General features: G+C 42.1%; 1 protein-coding gene across 1 annotated transcript in view; it reads left to right on the plus strand.

The window, feature by feature from the left end:
• HMGA2 (high mobility group AT-hook 2) overlaps positions 1-9,860 on the plus strand; it is a 108,234-nt gene extending 98,374 nt beyond the window's left edge. The window contains exon 5 of the mRNA XM_048944268.1: positions 6,722-9,860. Coding sequence (XP_048800225.1) covers positions 6,722-6,769 — 48 coding nt within the window. The 3' untranslated portion in view covers positions 6,770-9,860. The remainder of the gene's footprint in view (positions 1-6,721) is intronic.
• The last annotated feature ends 2,391 nt before the right edge of the window (positions 9,861-12,251 follow it).

The raw sequence follows: 12,251 nt of genomic DNA on the forward strand, positions 1-12,251 counted from the left end.
AGCTCATCAGAGCTGAGGTCGCTCCAGCTCAGTTGTGTATGTTTCTAATGGCACTGCTGCCTTATTTTCTGTGACATTTTGTTTCCTTTCCACCAAAACTGTTTACGACTTGTGGGATTGAAGCACTGTAAGATGAAGTATGTCTCTGTCAGTGTTCTTACAGCATCCATGACTGTTTCAAGAATCATTCTTCACTTTAGTTCTGTTTGTTGTAGACTCTAAATGGTGCTTCCTTGTTAAATTGTTCTAAATAGTACTGAGATTTTGCTGGAGATTTTCACTCTCCTTTTAATCACATGGGGAACAGATTTTTTCAAAGTGTTTTGACCTGCTTAGGTCAAAAAGGCACTTGCTCTACTCATGTGCCAAACTGTGTTTAAGAAATCTGGCCTGATGTGATTTAGACAGACAAGTCTCAGTTTCAAAAGGCTTCACCAGAGCTGGCTTCAGCACTGAGCAACGTGCTTGTCAGAAACCTCACTGCTGAGTTATGTCAGGGCTGCTCTAAAATCCACGGCAAAATTGGGCATTTGAAACAGGTTTATTCAAGCCCATTTGTAGGAAACATTGAGAAGCAGATTCTAGGTTAGGTACTTTTCAGAATATCTATGCATAGACCACCCTAATTTCTTTCTCTGGAAATTCTCGCTGAGTCCTCCTGGATTTAAAAATCCTGTGTCAGATAAACCTTTTATCTCAAAGTAACCAGAGTCATTATCACTCCATTATATCAAACAGTTCTCCTAGTGGCAGATAAGGTAAGAGATAGAAAAATGTTTTTGTATTCGCTTAATCTAACAAGAAAACTGTTCTAATTTAGAGAGGAATGTCCTGTCCTGTCCGGAAGGGATGCTCTTGAGCAATGTCCTGGTCCCCTTCATTTGCCTATAACTCAAGACCCAAAGCTTGGCCTAACCTTGCAAAACACTTCAGCCATTATAGGAAGGCGATCTGTAGGAGTGGTTCATGGGTGTGCAAGGATGGTAACTCCCTCTGACCTCTACAGCTGTTATTGCTCTCAGCCACGTTGTTGGCACTGGTTCTCAGCTGAAGCATCTGAGTCTCAGGGCAGCCCCAGCAACTTCACTCCAGCTGTCTCAGGTAGTACACTTCCTCCAGCAGCTGGAGATGTGGATTATCCAATAATCCTCATGAGCAGCCTTTTTGCTAGTCAAGACAAATTGTTCCAGCAGCAGTGGGAGAGGACACCCTTCATTTACTTAATAAGTTTATGCATTTGAAAGGCCACAGGCTGATCACCTGCAGAACAGTATCAGTATTTTGCTTTGTTATTTCTGCTTACTTTGTATCTCAGAAAACATTTGACCATTTATATAAAAGTGGAATGACTTCAACAAACAAAAAAATGCATCCTCCATACAGATTCTGAGTTGGTTGGCATGTTCATAGGCAGTAGAAAACGCAGCTTGAAGTATCTGCTTCAAATCAGAGAGCATGGGGAACAAGAACAAGACTGCATATGAGTTTCCAAACCAGTGCTTTGCATACATGCACACTCACAGAGGAGTGCTATTCTCACTGTCTGTTGTGTGTTGCTTTCCTCGCTGTGGAAGCTTTGAGGACATCTCCAAGTTGAAATGAATTTTAAGATGCTTAAACTGCTTGCTCCCAAGAGCATTAGGCAGCTCTGCACATGCCCACCAGCTGGCTCACAGGCACTGGGGAGGTTAAGCAGCAGCTCAGTAAGACTATTCACTGGTATTTCAGCATTGGATTTCTCTTAAAGTTAAGTCTGCAGCCTTCTTAAGACCAAGGTCCTTAGGTAACAAGAAAGACCTTAGAGGCAAAGTTCATAGGACAGTAGACATTTAAAGCAAGAATGTTGTTTGTCAGCCCTTACATGTCAACCCCAAACTGTCCCATCAGTTGCCACCTCTCCATTTGTCTCTTTATCTCTAACGTCATTATAGTACCAAGAGTTTTGCTTCCATGGAGGGAGCTGTCTGTTTGCTATCATCAGGGTGTCCCATAGCTTAGTCAATGATTGTAGGGTGTCAAATGCAGGACCAGTGCAGGGAGAGGGCAGTGGTTTGCTGAACTGCTCTGTTGGTAGAGTTTTCAACCACCAGGCTGGAGAATTTGCACTCCTTGCGTGCTAATAGTGGCAGTACATGAAAATTGCTTGCTTGCAGGCTGGTTGACTCATCTGTATTCCGATACAGATTTCCAGTACTGAAATAATTTCTTTAGATGCATATATAAAAATATACTTTAATCCAGCATTTAGAGTTGTGTGGCTTTCTATATGCGGCCATGGTGGTCTCTTCTGCTAATGAATCCTTTTATTGTGATGTGTGCATTAAATACCTGTAATAATATGAGTTATGAATCCAAAATCTCAAATTTAACTTTGCTTTACTGCTGAGTGACTGCTGTCACAAACTCAGCAGGGCTGCATGCTGACTGACAGCCCCTTGGAACAGGAGTTTGAGCTCTTGCCAGCATGATTTGCAGATGGCAAAGCAGCTTGAAGCAAAAGTTCCCACCAAAAGTTCATGCAAAAGAAATCTGTGATGAGTGTCTGTTAGTGCTGTAAGAATTTCTAAAGCAGTTTAGTGTGCTGGCCATGGAGCAGTCAGGATGGCACTGTCTGGGCATAGGCTGGGTATCTGCAACTGCAGTAGGAGCCACTGGCTTCAGGGACTCCTGAAAATATTAGTTTGCATGTCAGGGGATTTCAGACAAGTTAGCAGACAATGGTCCACAGTCTGCAAGTTGCTCTTGTCAGCAGTTCTTTTTGACGTATCTATTCAAGCATACCCTTTCAGACTTAGAAAGCAGCCAGCAAGATCTGTGCCAGTAGCAAATACTTTGTTATAAAATAAAAGCTCTGACAAATTCGGAGGCCCTGCATATGCCATTGCCACGATCCCAAAGTTCATCTCGCAAAATTGGTTCTCTTTTTTTTGTAATCTGAAGTTCAGATTCGTGAGCAAAAGTTGAAAGAAATTGAGTTGCCAACTGAATTGCCAGTTTATTGAGGCAGTTAACCTTGAAGTAATTGTAAAGGAGCTTTGCTCAGGGAATTAGAACATAATAAATGTTTTTACAAAACGGAGAAACAGTTGTCCTTCTGTATGTGGGGGGATGCTGCTGTCAAACAGGAACAGTTGTCTCAATGCTGTGCTGAGCCCTTTCAGGTGCTCTGGTGGATCACAGACATCCATAGTGTGACATGGGAGACCAGCAGCCTTCTGGCCTGGCTGCCGAATGCCAAACTAAATACCCAGGGCATCTAAAACAGGCCCATTCTCCTATCTTCAGACATATCGTCCCCTTCCCACCAAAGGTACCATCATCTGAAACTGCAGAGGATGAAAGCCCACTAGGCACACTGACTGCAGAGAGCATTTCTAACAGAAGCCTGCTGTGCTGCATCCTGGTTCTTTTTGTTGCCATCACTGTTAAATTCAGGCTAACAACAGCAGCGCCAGCCCCCTGCAAAGTAGCCCTTCTGAGGGCAGATCTCTGCTGTGGATCATTGGGAAACATCTGTCCTTGCTCAACAGATCAACACTGGGGAAATGCGAGGGGGCTGTGCTGGAGGGTCCCAGTCCTCAGGGCACATTTGCCAGCCTCTTGCTGATGATGCTCCACTGGAAGAAAGCATTAAACATCTCAGCACATGGAGAAGGATTTCTCAGCGCTTTTTTTCTGGGAGAGACAGCAGCTCCACATCACTTCCTGCTTGTTAGGTCAGTTACTGCAATTAAGGATTGAAATAGCTCAGGATGCTGTTTGCAATCTGTCCTTGCAGTATCACACTGTGATACTGTGTGCAACAGCTCAGAGTAAATAATATGTTGTCCCGTACAGCACAGGACAACCAGGGACAGGACATGACAAGTAAAACTGCCTCTGCAGTGCACCTTGTCAGTCAGCTGCTGAGTGTGCATCTATGTGGGACACACAGCAAAGGCTGGGTTGAGGATCACAGCTGCACAATCTTCTGATATTTGTAACCTTTTCTTTTTTTTTATGAATGTGTATGATACATGGAGGGGACAAATGCAAAAAATTTCTCTCTGTTGCTGTGACACATCTGCATTTTCTCTTTCAGAACCTCTGTTCACTTCTTCCTTTGGGTCCCTCCATGCATCTCTGTCTGATTTGTATTATCCCTTTGACTTGTAAGCGCTTCAGAGCGGCAATCACGTCTCCATCTGTGCCTTGACAAGGGACTTACATGATAGGTTGGCTTAAAACCACCCGTCTGTAACTGAGCTATCTTAGGCTTTTGCAAAGCATGAACCTAATGAAGAAAAGTTTTCTTTCTGCTGTGTGACCATCTGATCTCTTTGCCTGAAACGTGGATTTGAAAAGTAGACCTGCGAGTCTCAAGTATTTTTAATAATCAGTTCATTATTTAAATGTTGTTGGTTTTAGCTTGATTTTTGGTTTCTCATTTTTTGTAGCACTACAGGTGCACATTTGCATATACATATCTGTCATTAAATTAATATTGATACATAGGTAGAAAGATGAGAGACGAACTTCTCATTTGTTTTCCTAGTCACAGCAGCAGAGACCATAAGGAAAAAAATATTGTGAAATTCACAGTATAAATCAGGAGATTGGGCAGGTCTTCAGCTAAAAATAGCTCTTTATGGCTCCCCTGGCTGGACTCGGAAATAGAAGTACATCCTGCCATGTATTTTCCCTATGTCCCATCGACGTTGTGCTGTGATCAGAAGTCCACCATCATGGAAAACTGGTCAGTTGTGTGACAAGGCAGGAGTAAAACACAGTGAGTGCCCATGTGTATACGGCGGGCTTCGGGGACTCAGTGGCAAGAGGCTCAGACTGCCCATGGTGATTTAAGGCGTTAAGCACGTGATTGTTATCAAATGCCATTAACCAAAACACCAAAACATGCCTACCTGCATTATGTTCCGAGCATGGAACCCACAGTCATAATTTTTAACTGAAATACTTGGCTTGCAGGCAAAGCCATTGTCTCCAGGTCATCACAAGTTCTGAATTACCAAGATTTAAGCCAACGTACTTGCTGCTGTCTCTCAACACGCAGCCCAAGTTAGCTTTCCAGTAGGTGTCTGCAGATACCACTTTTCTTCTTGCCTGAGATGTTGTAGCAGTCACAATCCCATTCTGTGTGGAAGATAAGCAGGGAAAATGCATTACATGATAACAGGATTAGATAGAGCGCGAGCGCCCATCTCCAAACGCTGCGGGGGACGGAGCGAAAGTCGCTTAATCACACGGTGAGTCAGGGATCGTTTTCACACAGCGCTCTAAATATAACTGTGCTGCAAGCGGGAAGCAGTTGTTGTGAGGAAGAAATTGTTTATCTGTGTGATAGATCGATGTCATCTGGAATTTAAATATTAATTGAAAAGTCAAGGTCGGAGGGCGGCTGACACTTGACTTTGCTCTCTTTCCTCCGTCCACAGCTTTGATCACGCTACATCTTTCTTTGTGCCTGGTGCTCCAGAGAGTACCCCAGGGTCATGGTCCGTTTCCTAGTCAAGAGGTATAAACCTGCTGGCTTAAATGGCTGAGGCCCGAGCTTTAGCGGGGGGCAGGGGTCTGGCGGCGGAGGGGGAAGCGTTTGCTTCATGCTTTTCACATTTCCCACATAACCCAAAGCAGACTAAACAAAACCAGTGTGAAATCTCATGGCTTGATGCTGCTATGGTTATATTTTTTAAGCTGTCATCCATTCATTTATACTTACGTTTATTCCCTGGATTTACAGCTTTTTTTTTTTTGCTTTTTTTTTCAGTCTTTTCTTGGGGGGGTGCAAGGGGCTGAAACCTTTTGAAAGAGGATTGCAGAGAGTGGTGGCCTATGATTAAAGCTGTGTGTTTTTCCTTGATGCCGCTCTTCTGCAGCGGTGTCACACATGGTAGCATTTAGGAGCCCTTCACAGCTGAGGTGTTTCAAACACTAATGAATGGAAGTTTGGCCATATAATGCAGACAAGCTTGAAGGCATGCTTTGCTGAATGGTGTACTGTAGTGGCCTGGGAAAGGAAGAGAGTTATAAATTGTGTCAGTTAGCCACCGAGACAAAATGAAGCCATGTGGAAAATCAAATCTATTAAAGTATGAAGACTGCTATAAGCTGTTTTAAGCTGGTCATTCTTAAAAGGTCTCCGTTGGCTGAGGGGATAAATTCCTATTTTTCATAGATCTTTTTCACGTGCTGGCTTAGGCAATGATGTGCAGCATTTCAGAAGAAACCACCTTTCACTCTCAGCCCCTTTTAACAGAAATGTTTGTTGCTCCCAGTTTACTGTCTGTGTCCTGAAAAGCCCATCGCATTGCTTAAATAAGCAGCATAAGAGTGTCACGTTCAGCCAGGTGTGCTGAAAGGAAAGGCAAAGTTGGCTTTGGGGAGGAGGAGGACGGCCGCAAAAAGGCGAAGTCTTCCCACAGCACCTCCTTCACACTGGATATCTGCTCAAAATGCTTCTCATAGGAGACCCATGACAGAGCACGGCAGGGATTTCTCTTGCTTGGTGCCACGTGGGGTAGGAGGGAAGAGCAGCAAACTAAACTGGTGTGGTCTGAGAGTGGAGACCTTCCCCTGCTCTCCACAGCAGCTTCTTGAGGCATCACAGCAGCTATACAGCACATTTTATTAGCTTGGGATGCAGTTGTCAGCTGTGTGAGAGGAGGAGGCAGCCCTAGACGCACGGTCACCACACACTTATTTTTTTTCTTTTTGTGTATTCTAGGAAGAGACTGAAGAAACATCCTCACAAGAATCTGCAGAGGAAGACTAGGAGACCGCACCATGCAATTTCTACCTCATCAGCAGTTGGGTCTTTTGAAGGGAGAAGACACTGCCTTGACCACTTATTTTCTATTGCCATGGTCTTTCCACTTTTGCCTGGGGGGAAAAAAATTGCATAACCTTAAAAAGGATTTGACTAATCAACTTCTTTATAATCCCTTCACAGTCCCAGGTTTAGTGAAAAACTGCTGTAACACAATGGGGGCACAGATTAACGATGCAACTTCAAATTACTGTTTTCAATTTTCTTAACCTACTAATAGTTTGAGCTGCTAAGTAAGGGTGACTGGGTCAAGAAGAACTCCAAATCAGGTTTAAGTCATTCACTGCACTGCATATAAACAAGAAACTTGTAACATATTAATTATAATGGGCATTGAAATAGGAAAGGCTGGGTGTGTAACACCTGGCCTTGCAACACTTCCAGCAACCCACTCCCTACTTAGTGAACTCTCTGTTTTAGAACACCAAAGATAAGGGATAGATACTACTTTTTTTTTTTTTTTTTTTTTTTTTTTTGTAAACTTCTTGTAGATTTGTACTTGATTTATTTTTTTTTTTTAGTCTTACTGATATTTCAGGAAAAAAAAAAAAATTGAAAGCTGAACTCTCACTTCATTCAGCTGGTAATCGGAAGAAAGAGCAACATGAAAAAGGTACTTCCATTTTGCAAAAGGGAAGAAAGACAAAGATACGTTGTATAGTTTTACATACAAACATATCAGCAGAAGTAGAAGTAAACAAAATGAGCAGCCCTCACCTTCTGGACAGTAGAAAGCCTGAAGGAGTCGGCTTTCCGTAGAGCCAGGTGTTTTCTGTGGAAACAGAAATGATTGACACCAAACACTAACGCCATTAATGACTAAGTCTTTCTCAAGAAAAGTGTTTTAAATCATGTAGAAAGGTACCTCAAAATTAATCGTGAGTTTATCTGAACAAAATAATCCAGATGTTTTGGTTATTTTCAACTAATTCCACTCACCCCGCACCAGATTTCAAACAGGATGGATCTCTCCTCATTACTCATCAGTCATGATGTAAAAACCAACACCATGTACCTCAGTTAGGCTTGTGTATTACTTTAAGCAATGTATTTTGACATAGGATGGTTCACTGAGCACCTTTGTGCCAGTTGCGTTTCTCCATCTTTTCATTCAAAGCAGCACTTTTAGCAACAGATGCAATATTACCCCACTACTCAAAGCTACCTCTGATTTTTACAATTAACTCAACAGACTGATAAATACATGCTGCTATACACACTCAATGCAGGAAATTTTTACTGGGTAGATAATCATGAGTATCTGCATTTTCCCCTTATTTCTACTTCAACACTTAATTACAGTTAAGGAAGCAATATCTTTATTGTGTTTCAGCATGACTATGTATTTTTCTCTCTTTTTTTTTTTTTTTTTAAATGTACTTACCCTGTCTCTGCTAAACTTCTGTGTAATGTACTGTTAACTTGAATATATTTTTGTACTGAATTGCTGATAGGTTTGTAAGGAGAATTTTCTTCAATGACACTACATGACATAGAAAAAAAATTTAGCTGTAATGTTTAAATATTACTGTCCAAGTTTGTACCTCAAATGAATTGTTTAAAGAAATGGACTAATTGATTGACAAAGACCTACCTCCAGACTTTAAATGGAATGAACTTCTTACTTTCAGCATTAGTTTTGAGACGTTTGAAACAGTTAGGACTGCAACTAATCCCTAATTCAAAAGTATTTTTGTAAAATAACTTGTGGAAAATGAACACATTTTAAATTACTTTCGTATTTAAAAAAAAAAAAATGAACAAAAAAAAAACCTTCAAAGAAACTTGAAGCTTTGTAGGTGGGAAGCAACAAGCTCAGCTTTTGCATAATGCAATCACAAATATGTGTTTAAAAAAATAATTAGTAGATTGTAAGAAAATACTTGACAAGTATTTTCATGTATTTTACACAAATGTGATTTTGTAATATGTTTCAGCCAGATTTATTTTAAATGCTTCTTCTGTAGAGTATTTTTATTCTCCTCCCTCTCACTCTTTATTTCCCTCTTCTCTCTCTGATTTCATTTTCTCTCTGTTTAATTTCCTTTCTTCCTCTCTTTCTTAGTCAGTACTTTGTAACATTTTATTAATAACTGGGCCAGGGGTAGTTTCTCAGGAAGGCGTCTGTTGGCACGGCTTTCGTAGCAAGCCAAGTGCAGTTAAAGATAACTACTTACTGGCTTCTTCCAAGAGGCAGAGTCAAGAACTGCGGACCTCCTCAAAAGACTGCAGAGGGTCCATTGTCGGAGATTGCTGAGAAAGAGCTCCTCGGAGTGCTAAAACCAGACACGTTAATAGGAAGTGAACAAAAAGTAACCCGAGCTATGGGGTAGCTCTAGCAGGCCAAATCCAGCGTCCCTTGAAGTCAGTAGAAGGAATTCTGTTGACTTCAGGGGGCCTGGAGTTGAGCCTTAGCAAATCCCGTTTGGTTGGTTTTGTTTACATTTTTTGAAGCCACAGTATTCAGCAGGTGACACCAAAATAATCACTGGGTGTGTGTCACACTTCAACCTCCGAGACACTGACCACTCTGATGAACGGAATCTTGTATTTTCTGTATATTGTAGTACAATCAAAACACATTACTACCTCTTAGGGCCTACTATACCTCATTTTTTCAGACTGAAAAATTGCATGTGGCCAGTGAGCCAGTGAGAACATCATAAAATTTTTTATATATATAGTTTATTTTTGTGGGAGATAAATTTTATACGACTGTTCTTTGCTGTCATTGGTCACTGCTAACTAAGACTGGACATTTAACTCTTCTACCATTTCTGCAAGAGAGGTGTGTTTGCAGGAAAAAAAAAAAAACGCTTCAAGATGTCTAACTACAGTTTACTTTTTCTTTTGAGTGTCTTCTAACTTTTTGCTTTGTTCTTCATGTAGAGCTGCTGTCTACGATTGTACTTTGAATCGCTTGCTTGTTGAAAATGTTCCTTTAATGGATTATCACAGTCTGTTCAGCACAATAAACATCATAGCCTCTGTGATCCCCATGTTGTTTGATTCCTAGACTTTTGTCACAGTTCCATAAAATGGGTAATAAAGTTTGGTCACAGTGACCAAATTTGTAAAAGCTTTGCATACAAGTAGTCTTTTTTGTCTCAGGATCATAGGTGTGCACCTCAGAAGAAGAGCATTTTCTATGAGGGGCACCAGCGTGTGCCCTCAGCAGAAGGACATGTTGTGAGTGTCCCCTCAGGGAGCAGAACATGTTCCCAGCATGGCACTCACCGTGCAGAGCCAAGTGCCAGGGGAGCAGAGTTGCTATCACCCAGACAGAAGCACTGCAACACTGGTGAGACCGAAGGGGTGTTTTGTTGACCATCTTTGGATCTACCTGTGGGAAGTCAGTCAAATTTCAGAGCCTTCTCCTCTGTTTAGGCCAGATCACATTTTGCATCCAGAAGGTTTCATGGCTTATTATTCAGCCATTAGGATAAACTAGAAATGGAGGAATGTGAGCTGAGGTAAAGTCCCTCCTCTTGAAGACAGTGTGTGGGCACAAACCCACCCTTCTTCCTTGGGGTGCAAGGCTGGGGACTGCACTGTGCAGCCTCCTGGCTACTTGAGCTGCCGTAGGGCCATTGTAAGGAGGTGGCTTGGATTCCTGTCACCTCATCCTTTTGGCACTTTGCCTAGGCTGAGAACTGCAGATGTAAGGATGAGCCTAAGTCCCTAGCCCTCTTCAGCGGGTGCCAGAGGGAGATACTTTACCATCTAAGCTGGGACGGTATCAGAGCAGCAGGCCTTCTGTGAATCTAAATGCCTGTTTTCAATGTCCTGGATAGTTGAGGTAGGAAGGAGGTGTTTGGGTACTCGAATTGGCTGAGACAGGTACATGGCTGGGTACTGTCTGAGACACTGCTTGAGGGGCTCAGGAAACTGCCTTGGAACTCCGACCCCAAAGTTGTCACATCAGGTTATGCGGGTCTCGTCTGGCTTTCACACTACATTTGGTCTTACGTGGTCCTGTGGCCTTTTACAGGGAGATTTTAAGATTGTGACTGTGTGTCCACTCATTCATATCTGCAACCATGTCCTTCTCACCAAGGGTGGTTGTTCAGATAGTAATTTCTCCAATATTTGGTTTTACACATTCCCTGTATTCAGTCGTTTGTAAAATATCCACCTAATCTGTTTGGGCCTAATAACCTCTGCTTTCCCAAGGGCTTTATGGCATGTTCCCATTGAACTTGATTACTCGTAAAATAACCAAAATACAGTCACAAAATGTGTGTTGAGTAGTAACACATACTCATCAGTCCTGAGTCAGAGATATGAGTAATTGCATTCCTTGCATTATGTGTCCTCCTCTCCTTTCTCACCCAGCTCAGCTGTAGTAAAGGATCATTCCACATCTCAGTCTTCCTGGTGGTCTTCCTGTGCTTTCCATCACTTAGCTCTTCCTGTTGTTGTATCCGATGTGATGCTCCAGCTGTAACCCACCCAACTGGTGGATCAGCCAAGTGGCTGAACTGCTGCTGCCCTGTGCCGAACTCCCATCTACTTCTCATGAGTCATTCCTCCAGCTCACTTCACACCCACTTCCCTTCCGGGTGCATCTTCCAATAAACTTCTGCACACTTTGTACCACAGTGGGACTATTTGTGTGTACAAAACCAATTGGTTTCTGCAGGAACAAGGCCTGTGTTCATCCAGCATCCAAGACTGCTCTATCCAAAATGCCTGTGGCAAGGGGTCACGTCAAGTTTCTGCTTTAGCTTTCCACTCCCATCACATTACAGTCATACAGAGACAGGGAATTACTGAAAGCCGGTGCTGCCAGTGCCTTGCACAGCAATTTGATTGTCCGTAGCTTTGTTTTAAATTGAAACATCTGCTTTCTTGTCATTAGAGACAGACCCCAACACAATGGCAACAACGTGTTCTTCTGATCACAAGACAGGAGTCAGATTTGTCACACCTCAGAACTTCACCTGGATATATTTTATGTTTTTCAAAGATTTCTATCACATTTGCCTCTGGTTTCATTTGCATTCAGCAAAGTGTTGTACTTCAAACAACAACGCAGCTGTGCCGCAGCACAGGCTAAGAGACCAGAATAAATGTCAGAAGCCCTGCATTATCCATACCAATGAGTACAAGGGACATTCTTGCTCTGAAATTTACCTTAAAATGTTTTTATTCACAGTCTTATGAGGGTAAGAATGACAGTTTATTATTAAAATATTTAGAATTCAATTGCTTCATCAGCACTTAATTACCCATGCTGGAAATAGAAGCTTCCAGTCTTCTGTCAGGATCAGACACAAAATACCTCAGTTTGGTTATATTTATGTGTTACATTAAAAAATGTCCCCACCTTTCTTAGTATGCAGAATTAAATGGTATAGCTCCTGATTTCGGTAGGAAGTAGGTTCAAGAAAAGAAAAATTGGGAAACAGGAAGTTTTCATTTCCTA

This window comes from Lagopus muta, chromosome 1, assembly GCF_023343835.1.
Source record: "Lagopus muta isolate bLagMut1 chromosome 1, bLagMut1 primary, whole genome shotgun sequence".
Taxonomy (NCBI): domain Eukaryota; kingdom Metazoa; phylum Chordata; class Aves; order Galliformes; family Phasianidae; genus Lagopus; species Lagopus muta.